Source organism: Benincasa hispida, chromosome 2 (genome assembly GCF_027475165.1).
Source record: "Benincasa hispida cultivar pf3 chromosome 2, pf3_genome.v1.1, whole genome shotgun sequence".
NCBI classification, from domain to species: Eukaryota; Viridiplantae; Streptophyta; class Magnoliopsida; order Cucurbitales; family Cucurbitaceae; genus Benincasa; species Benincasa hispida.
Genome location: NC_143479.1, coordinates 6,596,914 through 6,617,726, shown reverse-complemented (window position 1 = coordinate 6,617,726; position 20,813 = coordinate 6,596,914). Strand labels below are relative to the sequence as shown.

General features: G+C 36.0%; 1 protein-coding gene across 4 annotated transcripts; it reads right to left on the bottom strand.

Moving 5' to 3' along the window:
• On the bottom strand, positions 1-12,383 carry LOC120070833 (uncharacterized). Of its 4 annotated transcripts, XR_005480029.2 has the most exons (11): positions 11,631-12,366; positions 11,147-11,207; positions 9,564-10,892; positions 6,102-7,880; positions 4,457-5,542; positions 3,344-3,448; positions 3,070-3,159; positions 2,102-2,212; positions 1,275-1,844; positions 979-1,073; positions 1-278 (listed from the first exon to the last, which is right to left on the bottom strand). XR_005480029.2 is itself a non-coding variant. In XM_090311311.1 (10 exons), the coding sequence occupies exons 1-9, from the start codon at positions 11,663-11,665 to the stop codon at positions 1,305-1,307; spliced, it is 5,136 nt and encodes a 1,711-aa protein (XP_090167437.1). In that variant the 5' UTR covers positions 11,666-12,366; the 3' UTR covers positions 774-1,073; positions 1,275-1,304. The 4 variants fall into 4 exon arrangements, 2 of the variants coding, with proteins under 2 accessions (XP_090167437.1, XP_090167438.1); XR_005480031.2 differs by lacking the exon at positions 11,147-11,207 and having other exon boundaries at positions 11,631-12,383; XM_090311311.1 differs by lacking the exon at positions 1-278 and having other exon boundaries at positions 774-1,073.
• Positions 12,384-20,813: the final 8,430 nt, after the last annotated feature.

Genomic DNA, 20,813 nt, shown 5'->3' with positions numbered 1-20,813 from the left:
TAGGAATTAAATAATTTTCAATCTAATAGCCTTTTTTAAAAAAAATTAAGGGGAAAATCCAAACAAAGAGAAATAATTTGTATTTCAAACACATATATAAAGCGATTTCAAATGCGTCAGCCCCTAACAAAGAAACACAACCGCTAGTTTTGGTAAGCTTCAACCGCCGCCGCTGCTTCTTTTTATTATTTTTCTGCATCATCCTTCCGATGGAGAAGGTGGAAATTAGTAAGAGGAGAATGATTGTGAACTGGGGAATGTCAAATGTGGCTTCCACCCTGTATTAGAAGTGAAATTTTCAAGTTAATTTTAAAAGTCATAAAAATAGTAAAATTTAATTAATTATAATTGTTTTAACGATTTTTAGTTTCTTAATAAAATAACTCTAAAATACGAAAAGTGAGTACTCAATGAAAAATCGAGGTTAAAAAATGTAAATCTCAAAACATAGGAACCAAATTGAAGTAAAACCGAAATATCAAGACTAAAATTTTAATATTTTGAAACTTAAAGACTAAATTTGAATCTAAACTCCAAACTTAAGACTAAATGTGTGACATTTTAAAACTTAAAAACTAAATAGAAACTAAACCCAAAATCTAGAAACAAAAGGGTATTTTTTTCCTAAATTTTAAAAACCAAAACCAAAACCATGATAAAATAGAACTTAAATTTTGTGAACAAAAAATATTTCATGTTCAATAATTTCAGAACAGGATGAAAGAGTAGATTGTTATCTTCTATAACTTGCGCCAATAATTAATAAACCTAGCTTTTGGAAAAGAACTGCTGTAAATCATTAATTATTCTTATATAAAAACAGTAATTTTAATATATATATATATAACAAAAAATGCCTTTTCAACATCTGATCTGATGGTCAAAGTAAATTAAATAAAAGAATACAAACATTTCTTCCTTTCATGCTGTGTAATAGAACTGAAAAACTTATTTCTTTGCATTGGTGATGACTATAACCTTTTGAACTTGTTGGTATGCTTAACTGCCTTCAAAGTTCTTGTAACTTGTTAGTTGTTCCTTGATTACATTCATATCATGGCTTGAAAGCAAGGCTGAAAAAATATGAAATCTGAGATTAGACATCAATATGGGCAATAAGATTATTAATCTTCGATTTTTTAAAAGTAATTCTAAATTTTAGCTGGGACTTTTGTATTTTTTAACAGAAATCTTTGTTTTTCGAAACAAAACTGAATATATAATGTAGCTGAAATTATGTACAAAATTCTGGTTAAGATCAATTAATCACAAACCAGGTAAATCCCACATCAAGCCTTCTCAATTTATCCATCTACAGCAGTGGAAATGCCAGTTGAAAAGAACTGCTCTGCTCTATCAAGAAAACTGCTAGGGAATCTATAATGCAACATCACAGATGCAACTTCTATTGCTGGTTGATTGTGCTTCAAAGCTATTTCATCAGATGCTTTAGCTGATCTATTATCTCTGTGGTTTCTTGTTTTGTTACTTCTATTGCTATTTCCTGAGGAACCTCCTCCAGGTCTTCCTAAGGAAGTTTTTGTCATTCTGCCGACGTTGCGGGTGGTTCTAATGGTACCATCCGTTTGAGGTTTTCTAGACTCGGGACCATTTGGGTTAGATTCATTAGATTCCTCGTTCTCTTGAGTTGAAGTCGATTGTAAAGCTGGTACTAGTGGATTATTTTTGCAGGATCTCAATAATGAAAGCAGCATATCTATACTTAGCTCTTGCTGAACAACAGACTTGTTCTGTTCACACCCATAACAGGCAGCAACCAGGGTACTAGCCAACACTGGCATCAATTCGGGGTCGCTGAAGAGCACAAACGGCAGGTCGCACACCTAAGCACATAAATCTCATTCGTCAATTTCAGTGTTTTTTAATGCCCAAGACAGAATGTCCTGCTGGAGCCTTAGCGCAAGACAGAATTTCAGTGTTGTATGTATAAAAATACATAAAAAATAAAATAAAATAAAAAAAATACATGTTTGCAACAAAAACTTTGATGGAAAGAAATGAGACCTAAAAAAGAATATAGAAAACTCAATTTCATCCAAATATGCAACTAGGGATGGGATCAGTATGGTAGTATACTAACCTTGTGGAGTATAGTTGGACTCTTCCCCCAGCGAAGGACTTCTTGATTCTCAGGATGGAACAAAGCAAAATGCCCAAGAATGGATAGAGATTCGAGAAGCAGAAGACCAATCTGAGGATGATCAAGCAGGTTTTAAAGCTTAAAACTAAACAGTAACGCATAAATACATAATGGTGCAATTAAATTTAAAAGGGATAAATTATTAAGGCAAGGAAAAAAATTGACATCAATGAATGTGTATGAACCCTCAAGATAGATTATGGCTACTATCCTATCAACTAGGCGACTAGTGACCACACCGTATTTCTTAAGTGTTTCTCTAGACTAGAGAGTTTTTCCTAGTTCCTTCCACTATCGTGGGTAGACCAATCTGCCTGTCCTCCAGAAGTATAGATTTTATTCTAATGGGCAAAAAAATTTTGGATTATTGCAAGCTTAGCAGAAAAGCAGGTTTGCTCCAAATGAATTTCCTGGATCCATGCCAGCATCTCAAACACCACATCCTGTCGGCCAGGGGAGTATTTCTTTTGCCTCTACACAAAGTCATTCTCGTTAAATGTTGGAGGTTTTCATTGGGAATTATAGCTTTGAGGGGAATTACTCGCTGGAAGCTCTAGAGGCCCCTGGCCATTTATTCCCGAGCGCCGCGTGCAGTTGGACGAGTGGTTGAGTTCAATTGTGGCTAGAATTTTGTTTTGGGAGGATATTTGGCTGCTACAAACTTCCTTACTGCTGGGATTCCTAATACTGCACAGAATTGTTAATTCCAACGACTTCTTTGTTAATCAATGTCAGTCTGACGAACACCACCAAGGGGTTGACTCTTAACATCCTATCATTGTAATGTACAACTACGGCTATGACGTTCACTTCTGTAGCCAAATAATCAATTAGTTTCGAGACTCAAGTACTAGCATATATGGAAAAAGGATGTTCCTACACTCAACAAAATAGCAAATGTAAGTTACCGGATCACTAGGAGCTGTCCACTTGCTTGAGCAATGCGAGAGAAGGAAACTCATTAAATGGAAGAACTCCATTTTTAGGTCTGGTCTAGCCTGAAAGAAGATACGAATGCAGCCTAGTTAGCCTGGAGTTAGACATCTAGTAATTAATCTTTCTTTCCATGAAGATTTAGTAATTCATATCTAAGGATCAAATTCAAGAATCCACTTTTGAACTAAGTTCGAGAGATTGAAAATAGTCATAGACAAAGTTCCACTTGAAATAATGCCAACTTACTAGCACTCGCTGCATAAATTTGAGATCCAAAGAGGCTAGATTATTTAACACCTTCAGCACACCAGTAGCAACATCTTCAAAGTTAGACGGAAGGATATATGAAGCCTGAAACAAAAATAAAGGTATCTCAAAATTGAAAACATAAACAAGCAGCTGCTAAAACTTTCAAAATATAGCTACTTCATGTGACTAAGACAATAACTGACGTAAAATATAAAATGGGGAAAACAAAAAACTGATAAATTGTTTAGGAAAGAAAAAAGAAAAGAAAAGAAAAATGAGAGAGAGAGAGAGAGAGAACAAAGCTTTTTTTTTGGGGGGGATAAGAAACATTTAATTGTTGAATGAAATATCGAAAAGAGTAAGTTGAGGAAAGAATAAAATGGGAGAAAACCCAATTACATACAAAAGCAGACCCCAAAAAAAAAGAATACATCAAAGGAGATCGAGGGGAAGAGTAACAAACGTACAAGCCAATCGATAAAAGATATGAATCAAATACAGACCGGACCAAAAAACAAAGCATCACAAAGATCCTTGATGAAGGCAGTAGGCACAACAAGAATGTTAAAGTCCACACTTCAAGAAGCCCAATTTCGATGAACGAGAGCCACCAAAAGTAGAATCCGGAGATATATTGATCTATTGTGTTAAAACAGTAGTCTATCAGGAAAAGTTGCACTGAAAGTGCTATTTTTGGTTAAAGCAAGTTTGGAACAAACAACTGGCCCATTGTGCTAAAACACTAGTCTATCAGGAAAAGTTGCACCAAAAGTGCTTATAGATTAAGCTAGATCTAAAAAATGGATTTAAAACATATCTGACAAAAATCCATCAATAGTGTAAACCAAAAAAATTATAAAAGTTAATATATTAAACATCAAAATAAAAAATAATAAATATCATAATGATTTTGTTACAATATTCACGATAATCACCAAAAAGAGAATGTGGCAAGATGAGCATGAAGAAACGATAAATTCCAGTCTGCATGGCTTGAAGAAATTGAACACTAAAATTTCTAAAAATAGAAACATAAGTTAACACGTACATTAACTGTTAAAGCCATATAAATTAGCTCAGAGATATAATGCATTTGGCAATTTAACGTACCTGTTCGGATGATAATCTATTGTTTGCTTGCAGCAATACAGCTGTTAGTAAAGACAGGAGACCAACAATTCCAGTATCAGATATAGCAGATAATAGATATGCTAGTGGTGGTTTCAATTTTGTAATATTTTTTATCCTTTCGTCAGATACAAGATCCACCGGTTGTTTTTTATCCCCTTGGGATACAAAAGATTTCAAGACAACTTCACCATCTTGTGGATCATCGGTCTGGATAAGATTAACACCATTTGCCTCAATCGAGCAATCAGTCTGCTCCCTCTGACCACAATCACTGGGTTTCATCCCATTCTTTATCTTCTGCTCACATGATTCATCATCCAGTTGATCTACTGTCATTTTTGGATTTTGTACAATTTTACCACCATTTAACCCAGATTCTGGAGGGCTACTATCCTCAGTGGAACCAGTTCCAAGAAAATCTCCAGAAACGACAGAAATAGCAATTCCACTTTCATCCCCTGCCCATTTTTCACTATATGGTAATACACAACTAATGGTACTATCAGTTCCAGGTCTTGATGTTAAAACCACCAGAAGACGTATACTTAAGAGAATCGAAGAAGGAAATGGGGACCCTTCCACCTGAGGTCTATCATAAAGTGCAAAAAGATCCCGAAGACGTTGAATAACCTGGTAGGCAACCAATAGTTCTAGCAAACCATCCCACATTTGGAGTTGTGGTCCTTCAGAGTTTATATGACCAATTATTGTTGTGATAGTCCACAAAGACCCATCCAGTACTTCAGAGCTCGATTCAAAATTTTCAATAGACGTTCTGCTTGATGGAACCCCATTACCAGGAGCATTAATAGAAGCTGCAATCTTAATGTAGTTTTCAAGGGCTGTTGAAAGCATTGGGATGATTGGTGGCAAGAGATTCTGCGCAAGAAAGTAACTTCTGTTTGCTGATGCAGATAATACTACCCTTAGCAATTTTAATAGGTGTATCATCACTTGACATGCTTCTGGTTTAGATGTGTGAGAAGCAGGAAGGGCAGAAGCAATAAAATCAAGTAAGCCAGCTTGGCGAGAAGCTTGCAGCTCAAGTTCCCTTCCATCCAAGTACTAAAAAACAAAAACTGTCAAATAAAACATCTAACAGCATACAAGTCAAATAGACAAGCAATTATTTTTATTTTACAGGAAAGCAAGTTATGCTATCTTAGTATAAAGACATGCTTTGAAACAATTCAACATCACAATCCTCAGATGGATGAATATAAATTATGCATAGAGAAGTTACAAGCTGTGACACCAATGACACATCACTACTAGTATTGACAGGAATAGAACCAACAATCAACTAAGATTACAAATACCACATCTCATAGTTTCACATAAAATTACTTTAAATCCATGCACTCATACTGCAAATTCCCAGCTTAAGCACCATGATCTTTTCTTCCTCATGAATAATTACAAAAGCATGAAAAATATAAAAAACTCACATCCTAAAAGGTAATATACCCTACAAACAAGTTGATGAATGGACAAAATGCAGGAATGGAGAATTCACACTGTTCAACTCTTTACCGTCAAAATACAATTTAATAATATATAGACACAAGCAATAAATTGGGACACCATGCAACCAACGAAATAGAATATTGGCGTTTGATAATACCTTGATCATTTCAGCAATTATCAACCCTAAACTTGCAGCCCCTTCTTTTCTTGCTTGGCGAAGTTTCTGAAGTTCTTGAAGCCACCTACCTATTTTTGCCCTTGCAGTTCCTATGGATGTTCTATATCCAATGCCAACATTTTCAGCTCCATTAACGGGCTCAACAAATTCGTATTTCAGAGCCATAAGCCTCTGTCGAATTCTTTTGATCCTTCGTTTCATGTGTTGTTGCATTGTTGTCTTACCCAATGCAAGACCAGAACCCAAGTCAGAGCTACTTGGCCCCTGCTCATCACCATTATTATTAGGTGTTGATTTACTTGGACCATCCTTATGCATATATCGTCGCAGCAAGGGTGAAGATTGGTCCCTAAAATCCATAGAAGCCCTCTCCCGTATTTGCTCCAAATAAAACTTTCGTCGTTGTTCACTTTCACTGAGTCGCTCGGCCAATTTCTGGGCCATAAGTTCAGCTTCTTCTTGCTGGGCTCTTGCTCTTTCCTCTTTCCTACGAAGTTGTTCCATGGCCCTCGCCTCCCTTGCTGCACTAGATGCTTTCCGCTCTTCTTCCCTTCGAACATGAGCCTCTTCCTTTTTCCTCTGTGTTTCAGCAAGACGCTGCAATTTTTCGGCTTCGATCAATTTCTTCCGTTCTAACACTGCTTCTTCTCTAGCCATGTCTTCCTTTTGTTTAATTTTCATTACCTGAAGTTTTTCAGCTCTCCTTAACTCAGAACCGTGAAGCTTCTGCCGCAGCATAATCTTTTTATTTTCTTCATTTAAGGAGGTGATGAAACGAACCTCATTCACCTTACTACTTTCATCACCAGCTCTCTTCACAACTTGAGCTAGGAAAGCTTCATGTCGAGATTCACTGCGCTGGTGGCGAGCATACATTCCCTCCCGTAATTTCATAGTGCGTACAGCCTGCCATTCATTAACACGATTTAATTTCTCCGAGGTACGCTGCAGTTTCTGAACCCTTTCATTCTCTAGTTCACTTCTAATTTTCATTGCACGAGCATGCTTTTCTTCTGCCTCTCTTTTCACATCTAAAGAAGTTTTCTTCTTCTTGTCTGGGGACATCAGTTTATCATGTAGCACACGTACACGCTCAGCACTTTTCCTGCTCATGCCTGGCAAATGTGAAACTCGAGAACTAATCCGAACAGATGATGAAAGTATGTCTTCCCAATTCCTCTTTTCTTTCCATGCATCCATGGATTTCCGAGCACCCATATTCCTCTTCTCTTTTTCCTTGTCTTTTTCAGAAACAGTTGCTTGTCTTTTGGAATGTTCTATAGGTTTCTGAATTTTCTCACATGTGCCTTCGGCTAGAGCCCTTTCTCTTCTAGAAACTAACCTTTCTACATCAGATTCAAGCTGGTCGCGCTTAAATTTTACAGCTAGAGGTGGCTTGGATGAATTTATAAAAGACAAGGAATTCTGTGGGCGTGAACGTATATTTTGCACAACATTAACCTTATCGGTACCAAGAGACTCAGTATTCTTTTCTTTTCCACTAAGACTCCCTGGAGTGAGATCTACACCTTTGTTTTCTGCTGTCTTTGATGCTGAATCTGCGGCTTCATGCACTACACAATTTATTGTAGATGTTTTCTTCATTTGATCCATACACTGAGGACTTAGACACTCATTCCCAGGGAGTTTTTTGCTTGCCTCAAGCATGTTGGCTCTCTCTTGCCGAATTTTCTTAAATGCCTCAAGTGATGACGATAAAATCTCTGCTTTATGAGGAGAATTTGTCATCCGCCGAACCTGCATTATTAATGCATAACTGGGTTTTAAATTTTAGAGGAAGATTAATTGATAAACTCGACAATGAAAAGGTTAATTCTGTCATACAAACAGATTACATCGATACAAAAGAGGGTCAAATATATACTAATTTTCCCTATGAACCGCTGAATTAGAATTCGAGAATCAAGAACTATCCACATATTACGTAATAATAGCACTCTGTCCTAAACATTACAATAATAAGGGCAAATTGCACATGATTGTAACTACTGCAACCACAAATATTTAATTTTAAAAATTTAAAGGAATGGAGAGGATAAGGTTCCTTGACTCCCCGTTCTAGACAAAATTCTCCAGTGCCTCCAATTGACTTAAATTGAAAAGTAGTAGATGATAGGCAATTTATCACTCTAGTTCTCTACTTATAACTAGAGCCTCTTTTTTCTTTTTTCCAAAAACAAACATCCAAGGAATCCCAGCTGACAGCATTGCAAACTTTTCCAATAGCAATTCTAAGGTCGAACCCTCCTTAATTGCAAATATTACAGTTTTAAATAGCCTTGTTAGCAAGCAACAAGAAACTCATCAAGGGTTTGTTCACCCGCCACAAAAGCATGTTGATTAGTAGGGATAATAAAAGGCAACACTTGATCCTCTTCATAAATGCCTCAGAGATGATTTTACCAAGCTAATCAAAAATCTAATTTCTTCTTGATTTCTTCAGACACAAAACAAATGTCTTGTGCATGGTGGAATCACTCATGTCTGTCCTAGGAATTCATGAAACTCCCCAAGTAAATGTAGCCTAATGGCGTCCCCTTTTCTTTGGTTAAAAACCGCTCATCAAAATTTACGTAACAGCCCAAATGAGTCATAATGAATGAATGAATGCCACAAAAGGGTACATCCAAAGCCATCTAAAAAAGGCATATGGCTTTGAAAGAAAGCAAAAAGGGATAAGAAAAAGGAAATTACATAACCCTCCATCTCTGTCACTCGTAGCCAAATTACAGTCCTCATAGTTGGGAACGGCATTCATGAATTTTTGAAAACTAGTGATCTAAGGAGAGGAACAGTGTAGCAATCCTCTTTTCGAGACACCTAGTTTTAGCGTTCTAGCCCCAACTAATTCATTTCCTACAGTGGATCATTTTTAACTCTATCCCTCCCTTTAGACCAAGCTAAAACTAGAAGTTTAAAAAATCCCCATATCTACATAACCCAAGGCTCAATTCTATTAAGATTTCTTGCTTCCTCACACAAAGATTGCCAAGGGTATTTAAATTCTAATCACGCAAAGCAGACCAAAGATAATTATTTAGACAGAAGTGTGCTCCTTTTTCTCTTGTGTGTTCCGAAATTTTCAAGATCTCCTGGTTCATTAAGAATGGAAAAAAGGCAAAGTTAGAAGACCACAAACATAAAATGAAAAAGAAGAGAACTAGATATCTATGACAAATTTTTCCTACTGTCAACATCCAGAAAACTACTTACTAGAAGCATAGGAGTCAATATACGATATATTTTCCAAGTTCTTTACAAAAGAAACATCACTACAATCAAACAATTCACAACAGAAAATTAGTTACTTGAAGCATAGGAGTTACTATATGATATACTTATTGTTGCAAAAAGAGAAGCTATAGCCACATCAGAGAATCTGAAAGTTGCTTCGCAGAAAACAGACATACTCGAGCTCACCTCCCAAGAGAGAGCATGTGGCCTACAATGGTCACTCTTCATAGTGATTGGCATCCCATCAACAGACTGAGAAGACAACCTCTTTACCTCTTCAAACTCCTCAACCCTAGCATTTAGCTCTTTAAAGTCAGATGCAGCCTCTTCAAGAACAAGAATGGCTTCTTTCATCTGTTCCAAGTCACATTCCAGCTCACAAAGGAGATAAAGTTCATCTACAGCTCGATTAAGATTCTCAAAAAGGAAGCACCAGAGCCGCTGCCTAAACCTTTCTTTACTCTCCCCTGTCTCACCTTCACTGGGGACACTCGCAACTTGCACATTATGAGTTCCACTCCCTTGTTCAATTTGGGGTTCTTCAACCAAATCAAAGGAACCCCCTGAATTTTCACGTCTACTAGTTTCAGTTGGAACTGACTCAGCATTCTGAACAGGCAATGACAAGCTACAAATCTCAGTCTTACCTGCTGCTTCATGGAGCACTGGATTTTCTACCTCAGGTAACTTGATAGCTTTCAGGACTTTTGGCTCAGTTACAATTTCCTCACAAGAGAGAGAATTAAAATTTGAACTGTGATCATCTACAGGTTTGGTGTGTTCAGTTCCTATACCCTTGAAATTTGAGCCATCAGTAACCGGACAGACTGTTGCTTCACTATTACTTAATACTTCCAAATCTTCTATGAATTCCCTATTTATATCTTGATGGCTAACTTGGCATAATTTTTCCTCATTAGTTGATAAAAGAGTCTGATGAGAGGCCTCCTCTTCTCTGACTGATGCTGCCACCAATTTGTTTGCTTGGGTATCTATGGACGAAGAGACGAGTGAAGCCAAGTCGTGCTTAACCTCATTTTTTTCAGAGACACCTAGATCAACCTCTCCAATATTACCAAACTTTATTTCAACTCCATTAGCACTGTTATTCAATACCAAACTATCATCCTCTAGATCACCCCATTTGATCTTTTGAACCAGTCCAGGCATATCCTTATGGGGGACTTTCTCACACTCTCCACTTCCAGCATGAGAATCTGCAATGTGTAAAACAGATGACTCGGGGAATTCAGTGTCCTGTCTGACCATGCATTTATCAGGGCAATGTGAATCTCCATTGCCTCCAATTGATGTAGCAATAGAATTCTCGGTATTACTTTGGGTATATACAGCATAGCTTCCTCCTGATGTTGGAGGATGAGACTTTGAGTTTGACCTGTCATTTTGGGGATTTTTATTCACAAGATTTGGACTGCGCAAAGAATTAGACGAATTTTTTCCCGTAAATCCTCCAACCCAACTCTGTAGGGAAAACTTAGAACTGCTCCTGTGCTTCTGGGAAACAGAGTAGAAAAATTAACACAAATGTTAGCTTCGCCACCACAAATATATGACATGATTAGAGCATTACCAGGAACGTAAAATAGATAAGAATGAACCCAGTACCCAGAGGTTGAGGAAACTGAACACTTATGAAAAAGAATGGGCTGACAAGGATAGTATTAACGTTATATCATATGATGCAGTGCATGTAACTCAAATTTCAGCAAAAGTGAAAAAAGAAATGCTTTGCATAACATTTACAGCACCTCGAAAAGGAAAGAAGAGCCCAACACATATCCAAGTATGCCGGTAAAATTTTTAGAGCACCTACATTACAAACAAATAACTCTGTCGCTCAAGCTTTCATCTAACAACAAAACATTATCTTTAGATGCAATAAAAGAACCCATTTTAAAGAATCTGAGTCTAATGTCCTTAAATTCTTAGAGAAATCACTGAAACAAAGAAAGTAGCTACCAATCTTTTTCAAACTGACAAACACAACTTTGAAGAGGAGAAACTCTTATACACTTCCGCGGAAGAAAAATGAAAAGTAACTCAAAGATTCAGATAGAATAAATCGGTGGGCTTCGGGGACTTTATTCGGATGCCAAGAATTGTTCGTTCATTCATTCATTTTCAGCGTTCCCAACAATAAATAATAACAATCATTCATCTCCCCTCGACCCACTTCCCAACCGTCAGAAAAAGGAAGAAGAAGAAGAACTTAGCCGATAATAGAGTTGGCACCTTTTTGACTTCGAACCATCCTGATCCCTGATCATCCACTCCACTGCTGTTCTCCATCTCCAATTGATCAAAACTCAGATGTCATTTTCCAAACAATGCAAAACTAAAAGAAACAGTAAATCAAAATCCTTCAATAATACCAAAATCTTCCAAGTCGTAAAACCAAAGCTAACCTTCCTAATTCTACGGCATCACAAATCATCAAAATATATATATATATATATATATATATGGAAATTAGTTGAATCGATCATATCTATGAACGACGGGCGGGAAACACAAAAAGACTGCTCCTCAAGAAAATCGGAAAATAGAAAAAGTGGGTCCAATTATTCATGCGAAAACGGAGCTCTGAATAATCGGAATTCCAGTTCGCCTGAGGAACAATGCAAGGAATATAGTGTCAAAACGTAGGTGGCCATGGCAGTGGCAGTTGGGGAAGGTTTTTCTAGGGCTTTATTTTTATGCAATAGACACAGTACAGATACAAGAAAGGAGGGAAAAGTAGGTGAGAAATTTGTATATTATATGACAGCGAAAACGAAGAAGACGAAGAATTGAAGGGTTGAGATGAGAACGTGATTTCATTTAGGAATCCATTTCTACTGTGTAATTCAATCAAATTTCCTTGATCGGTTTTAAAAATTGGCTATAATAGCACAGCTCCGTCGTGCCGGAACCGCCTTTCAGTGTCCTCAGAAATACAACAACATATACCCATTTTATACTTTTCATTTTTTTCTCTTTGTTAGTGATCAGATTTTCTTTTTGTTGGTTTTTAATTTAGTTCGGTTCTGTTTTTCCGATAAAATCTTGAATTTTTTTAGGAGAAATAAGCGATTGACTGACTTGGGCAGTATTAAACTGTCCTTTTTCCCAAAAAAAAAAAAAAAATTAATGTTGAGATGAGTTTGTCTTCCCTTAGGGTGTGTTTAGTAACCCTAATAGCATGTGATTATAATATAATGTAATAAAAAATTAATGTTTGAATTGAAAGTTTTGAGTTCGATTTGTAATACAAAACTCATTATGTTTTCGTAGTTTTTAATCTAATCCTCTTTTTCATCGTTTTCATGTTTTACGATCTCATTTTTATTTCGCCTTCAATTACTCACGTTTTCCAATACTTTCTGATTCCAATTCCAACACTCCTGTAATCGTGATTGCATGCGAGCTATCCAAATACACCCTTAATTTTTTAGGCCCCGTTTGATAACTATTTGGTTTTTTTTAAAAAAAAAAAATTAAGTCTATATCATTGACATTTCTTATAATGATTTGCATCTTATTTAAGTACAATGGTTGAATTCTTAGCTAAATTACAAAAACAAAAACAACATTTTGAAAACTATTTATTTTAGTTATGAATAAATTGAAGATAAAAGTAGTGTCCATCAGCTTAATATTAAAAAATAAAATAATTACAAAACTAGATCTTAATTATTGTTTTTAAGTCTTGTTTTCAACTCATCATATATTGTTTTTTTTTTTTTTTTTTTTTTTTTGAAAATTAAGCTATTTCTTTGATTTTGTTATTAAACAATCATATTGGCTTGTTTTATCATGACTTCTTTGTTTATTATCTTTTTCTCTCATTTAATTTTTATTTGTCAATATTTGTCTGAGATCTGTATTACTTGAATTCATTAGTACATATAATCAAAGGTACATTATTCGTTTTTTAAAAACAAGATAAAAATAAAGACTCAAATTATTCTTTTTAAAATTTTAAAGGCTAAAATACACAATTTAAGAGCTGAATGACAAAAATAAAGTTAAAAAACAACATAAACATTTAGAAATTATAAAATATTAAAAAAAAATCAACTAAAATAGAATTTTAGAACCTAAAAAGTATCAATAATCTAGATAGATTAAAGATTAATTTAAAACCAATTTATATGTTTTTTTTTCTTAAATTTAATTTGGTTGACTCGTTTATATTTATAACCTAGACTCCAACGATCTAGATTAGGTTAGTTGTATCAAATGTTTGAAGTGACTAACATTTTTATAACTCTCAGTTAAATACATGTTTAAAAATTTTACGATTCTACTCAGTAATTATAAGGTGTGAATTTTTAATAAAAAAAAAATTAGTATAATCAAATTAATCCAACCCAATATTATAAGTTGGTTAATAAGAACTTATTGGAATTAACAAATCAACATGTTTATAACTTAATCCAATCCACATGTCTTTTTTTTTTTTTTTTTTTTGGGGGGGGGGGGGGTGCTTTCTAATTAAATTTTATCTCATTGGAATGTATTTCTATGATTAATCCAATTAATTATTGAGGTTTGCATATTGGGTGGGAGTTTCAAACTAGTGAATTATTATTTAATAAAGTAGAAACCAAAAAAAAAATCTAGTAAAAATAATTTTAAAAAATTAATAAAAAAACCAAAGCCCAAATCTTACCTTGTCGACCTAATTTCTTCGACCAAAAAAACTATACGAGACATCCATAGACTAGTCTTCGATGAAATGATACTTCCAAACAGTTAGATTGGATTTAATAAACATGTTGATAGGGTGATTTTGATCCAATTTCTGACAAATTATCATAATCTCGATAATACAAAAACTCAAGAATATGAATATTCACTATCAATATATTTGTTTCAATTTCGTATAGTTTTTCTTCATCTATCCAATGCCATGTTTATAGATTCTACCTTTATCACGTATCTGAATTAGTTTAATACAAAACTATAAGAACAATTTTAATTAGAATGAAAGTCATTGTTCATTCTCCTTTGATGTAAAAAATAATAATAATATTCAGTTATAATTTTCAAATAATTCAACATTTACATATTTCATTTTAGTCAAAAATATATTTAAAGTTCCGATGTATATTAACATTCATCATCTGCAAAGCCAAAAAAAAAGTCCAAAATTAACTCATTACTCTAAAAATAAACTAATCATAAACAACAATAGCTCATTTTTTTTAAAAAAAGTAAGGTCTTATTTAGTAATTATTTCTTTTCTTTTCTTTTTTTTTTTAATTTCTAAAAATGAAGTTTATTTACTTCCCATTTCTTACCTTAATTTACACATTTATTAAAAATAATGGTTGAATTATTAGCTAAATCCAAAAACAAAAATAACTTTTTAAAAGCTATTTTTTACAACTTTAAAAAATTGGCTTAGTTTTTTTTAAAAAAAAAATTGGTAAAAATTAAATAAAAAATGAAGAAATTGGAGGTGGAAGTAGTGTCTATAGGCTTAATTTAAAAAAATAATAATAATAAACCCAAATAATTAACAAATAGGACTAAGAGAGATGTTGATTAAATTTCAATATTTTTAAGTAGAATTATTTGCTTAAAAATACTTTATATCTAATCTAATATATAAATCAATGAAAATCATCTAAAATTTGATTTAAACAAGCTAGTGTATTTTAATTTGACTCTTCTAGTCAAATCAAATATATTTAATCAGCCAAATCTCTATCAAACATTTCTCTTCTTCATAATAACCAAGGGGTGTTTGGGGCAAGAAGTTGATTATTATAGTCCTAAGTTATTATAGTTAGTCTTTGGGATGTAAATTATTTTAATTTGGGATATAATAATATGTTTTTGAAATATAAACTATTTTAGTTTGAGAAGAAAATAGTAAACACTATAGCAAAAAAAAAAATGATGAATGTAAAATAGTAAAAATGGTAACAAATAATAAATACCGTACAAAATGAGAGTTTTGAAATAGTGTTAACTGTAACTAATTGAGGATTACAAAATAACTATAGCAAGAGATGATTATTATAGTCTTCGGATAGCTTTTACCCTAAACCTCCCTAAGTTTCTTAATTGAAAAAGACAAGAGTAACAAGTTAATTAGTGAAAATAGAACATAAACCCAATAGTGGGAAAAAATTTACCTCTTGAATAAAAAATCAAAACTTTGAAAAAATTAACTACATGTCGTTTCCTCTAAAATTTTAGAAGTGGGAATCCCTTTAAATTTTGAATTTTTTTTTTTCAAAAAGGAAAGTGGTGGCAGTCAGACTTTTGCTGAAATAAGAAGAAGAAGAAGAAGAAGGTATATGACAGACTAAAAAAGATGGCAGCAGACCTAATGCTTTCACGAGGAAGGTAAAGACTCTTCTTCCTTCTTGTTTTGTATTTAATTTTTGAGTGTTTTCTTCAACACTCTTATGGTATTCTTTACTGAATGAATAAGGAATATATACACCAATTTGGATATAAGAAACAACAAAATAAAGGGAATCACCAAAATAACCACTTCTGTCATTTTGCTAGTCTGCAGGTTGTCAAGCAATTGTTGGTTATACCAGAAACCATTTAGGGAGAGAGCGAGGCCACGGTGGCTCCATGCTGGACCCCTTCTTGTGCTGAAGATGCTGAGATGGTATCCTTGTCATCCCCCCTCAAGCGAAAGCTTAACTGAGTTAGGTCGAGCTTGCTTCTCAAGTAGGAGAATGTTTGAATTGGAAGAGCTTTTGTGAGGCAATCAGCAAGCTGTTCTTTGGTGGGAACATACCGGACGTGAAGTTGATCAGTAAAGACAAGATCTCGAATGAAGTGCACATCAATTTCAATGTGTTTAGTTCGAGCATGGAACACTAGATTAGCAGCCAATGCACCTGCTCCCATATTGTCACACTAGAGGACATGAATGCTGGTTGGAGAGAAACCTATTTCATTGAGTAGGTTGCAAACCTAAATGACTTCAGTGGCAGCATGAGCTAAGGCTCGGTATTCTGATTCTATGCTAGAGCGTGCCACCGTTGCTTGTTTCTTGGAGGACCAATATATGAGAGTGGAACCAAGATAAAGACAGTATGCAGCTGTGGACTTCCTATCATCAAGGCTCGAGGTCCAATCTGCATCAGAATAAGCTGAAATGGTAAGATGTGGGTCTGATTGAATTGTTAAACCAAGGTGTGTTGTTCCAGTTAGATACCGAAGCACTCTTTTGACATCTGACCAGTGCACATCAGTTGGAGCTTTGAGGAATTGACTTAACTTATTAACAATGTAAGCTATGTCCGGTCGGGTATTGGTTAGATATTGGAGAGCACCAACTGTGCTTCGATAAAGGAAAGGGTCAGAAAGAGGTGTGCCCATATTTATTGACAATTGAGCTCCAGGGGCAGCAGGTGTTGGGCAAGGTTTGACATGTTGAAGGTTGAGCTTGGCTAAGAGGTCAGTAATGTATTGAGCTTGATGGAAGTGAAGACCTGTTGGTGTGTAACAGATTTGAATGCCTAGGTATTTGCTAAGTATGCCAAGATCTTTAAGGGAAAATTGATTATGAAAAATGGTCACAAGGTGATCAATATGAGCTGGATTGCTACCTGTAAGTATGAGGTCATCCACATAGACAAGAAGCATGATGACAGATGATGGAGTTCGCATATAGTAGAGGGATGTATCAAGAGAACTTACTTTGAAGCCAGTGCAACAGAGGAAGATTTTGAGCTCATCATTCCAAGCTCTAGGGGCTTGTTTAAGGCCATAAATAGCTCTATTGAGCTTGCAGACATATTGAGGGTTAGTGGCACTTTCAAAACTAGGGGGCTGAGACATGTAGATAGTTTCTTTGAGTGTGCCATTGAGAAAGGCATTGTTGAAGTCTATTTGATGAAGTGGCCATTGATGGGAGACTGCAAGTGTGAGGATAATTCTGATGGTGGAGGGCTTGACAATAGGGCTGAATGTGTCAAAATAGTCAAAGTCTGGATGCTGATGGAAGCCTTTGGAAACAAAACGGGCTTTGTACCTTTGAACTGATCCCTGTGCATCTCGTTTGAGCTTATACACCCATTTGCAACCAACTATAGTAGTAGCAAAAGTAGGAGGGATTAATGTCTAAGTGTTAGTATGCTGCAGGGCTGTGATCTCTTCTTGCATTGCTTATTTCCACTGTAAAGCAGATAGAGCTTGAGAGACAGTGGTTGGTTCGGTTTTGGTGAGATTAGTAGCAAGTTGTGCAGACCAAACTTTAGGCTTGAAAATGCCTGCTTTTCCCTAAGTAACCATGGGGTGAGTGCCTAGTAATGGCTGGGCAGGGATTGGTTAAGATTGGAGGGAGGGCTATGGAGAAAGATTTTGTGGGGTTGAGTTTGTAGGAGAGTCTGATTGATTGTAGAGGTCTTGAGATGGAGGCAGGAAAGGTGAGGTGGGAGAAGGTAGATCATGGTTTAAGTGTATGTTGGTTGGAGTTGGCAATGGAACAGTACAGTGATGATGGCCATGAGAAGGTTGAGAAGAACAGTCAGCTGGTGTTGGACATGATGAGGGTAAGTGGACTGATGGTTGAGGGAACCAAATGGTGATTGGAGGAGCTGAAGTGAGAGGGCTGGAAGGTTGGTTATGGGGAAAACCTGTGTGAAAGGGAAACTCTTCTTCATTGAATACTACATGGCGTGAGATAATGAGTTTTCCATCATCAGTGAGACATCGATACCCTTTGTGCATAGGTGAAGGACCAAGATATACACACTTTCTGCTGTGAAACTCAAACTTGTGGGACTGATAGGGCCGCAAATGAGGGTAGCAGGCACATCCAAACACTTTGAACGATAGCAGATCCAATTTCTTTCCAAGTTGTGCTTCCATTGGGCTGATGTCCTGAAGAATAGAGGAAGGAAAACCATTAATAAGAAGCACAAAAATTTGAAAGGCATACCACCATAGATGTAGGGGCATCCTAGCTTGAGCAAGAAGTGTTAAACCAGTCTCAACAATGTGCCTATGTTTGTGCTCAGCACGACCATTTTGAGCTGATGTGTAGGGGCAGGACAATCTGATACAGATTTCCAGCTGTGTACACAATTGAATAACAAGTTGGTATTCTCCTACTCCATCCATTTGCAAGGTGCCAATGCTTCTTTTAAACTGTGTTCGGACAAGGGCTTGAAAATTCTGAAAGGCCATTAATGTGTCACTATTTTGTTTTAGGGGATAAAGCCAAGTGAACCTGCTAAAGTCATCCATAAAAAGAACATAATATCTATAGCCATTTGCAGATAGAATTGGGGTTGGCCCCTAAAGATCAGTATGAACTGACTCAAAGAGTTGTTTGGCACGAGACAATGAGTCATTAAACGGTAGATTATGTGACTTTCCAAATTGACATGCTTCACAAAAAAAACTTTTCATTGAAAATATTTTTCAGATTATATCCACTAATAAGTTTAGACAAAATTTTAGAGAATGGATGGCCTAAACGTCTATGGAGGAGTAGTTTGGAGATGGTGGTACTGATTGTAAGAGCAGCAGATGAAGAGAACTGGTTGAACCAATCTGTCAAACGAGCACCTGAGGATCCTGATATGGAGGGTGCATTATTTATCAGCTGGTTGACATTGTCCAAGAGGTAGAGTCCATCTTTAAGTCGGCCGGTCAGAAGTGCCACCTCCGAGTCCTTGTCCTTAACCACACAAGAATCAACATGAAATTCAACCACAACATTATTATCATTTGCTAACTTGGAAACACTGACTAAGTTTTTGGTGATTGCAAGTACATAAAGTATGTTTAACAGGGACAAAATGCCATTCTTAGTATGTAAGTTTGAGTGTCCTGACTGAGATAAGCTAAGAGGAGTGTCATTACCAACAACAACTCTGTCATTACCTGTGTAGTTGGAGGAGGATTGAAGGAAGTTTGGACTGCTGGTTACTTGAGTTGAGGCCCCACTGTCAACATACCAGTTGGGGTCAGCTACTGTTTCAGGTGAGGCAGCTGTTGAGTGAGCAACTAAGGCTGAGGAAGACTGTTCTTGGTTCCTATTTGAAGGAAGCTGAGTGGATTCTGCTCGAGTATGAGTCTGTCTTAGATTATCAAACTCTTTGTTGTATTGAAAGTAACATATATCAGCAGTATGGCCTAATTTTCCACAAGTTTGACAGGTAGGCCTGGTTGTAAAAGCACTGTTCCATTGACCACGACCTCTATTTCTTCCTCCTCCACCTCTGTAATTTGACAATTGGTTGTATCCATAGGAGTTTCGATGGGAGTTTGGTGGAGTGTTGGGGCTATTCTGTACCACATTTACTAATGGAGAGTTCAGAGAGATGGACATGTTTTTCATACCAGTAACACCAGAAATAATGGCAAGCTGATACTCGAGTCTCTTTTCATATGATAGCAGATCAAATTGGAGGTCAGACCACTTGGTTGTGCCCTTGGTTTGCACTGCCACCACGACCGGATTGTACTCCTCATCCAGGCCAGCCAACACTTGAGATATAAGGTCAGAAGGAGTCACTGGTAAACCTGTAAGAGCAAGACTATCAAAATATTTCTTCATCACAGTTAAATACTCACTCATCTTCAGGGCTGCCTTGCGAGTTTATTGGAACATTCTCTTCAGATAATCCGTTTCAGCTCTAGATTGAACTCCAACCAACTCTTTGACGTCTTCCCACAGTTCTCTTAATGTTTGGTGTCCCATTACTTGAGTAGAAATTTCTTGGGCCATAAAGTTGTAGAGCCAACCCAAGAGTAGTTGGTCGATTGCTATCCATGCTTCATAGGCTAGATTAGGCTGCAACTTAGCTCCTACTGATCTTGCAGGTGTTAGATCAGCATTGGAGCTTTCTCTTGAGTTTTCATTCGCCTGTCTTACAATAAATCAACTTGGGCAGGTGTTTTCTCCGGTAAGGAAGCCTTCTAGATGATAGCTTCTAAGTATTAGCCATGCTAGGTTTTGCCAGAGGAGAAAGTTGGACCTATCCATCTTAATGGATGTCACCTGGTTTAGTAGTTGGTTCAAAGGTGGATATGTGATGTTACCATTGTTAATGATGCCTGGAAAGGTAGGCTGAGGAATAGCTGGGGGATTTGCCATCTTGGATCAATTTACTTATCAAAAGTGTTGATAAAAACGTGGACTGAAGCTCTGATACCAAATCAGAATTTTGCTGAAATAAGAAGAAGAAGAAGAAGAAGAAGGTAGATGACAGACTAAAAAAGATGGCAGTAGACCTGATGCTTTCACGTGGAAGGTAAAGACTCTTCTTCCTCCTTATTTTGTATTTAATTTTTGAGTGTTTTCTTCAACACTTCTTATGATATTCTTTACAGAATGAATAAGGAATATGTACACCAATTTGGATATAAGAAACGACAAAATAAAGGGAATCACCAAAATAACCACTTCTGTCATTTTGTTGGGTTGCAGGTTGTCAAGCAATT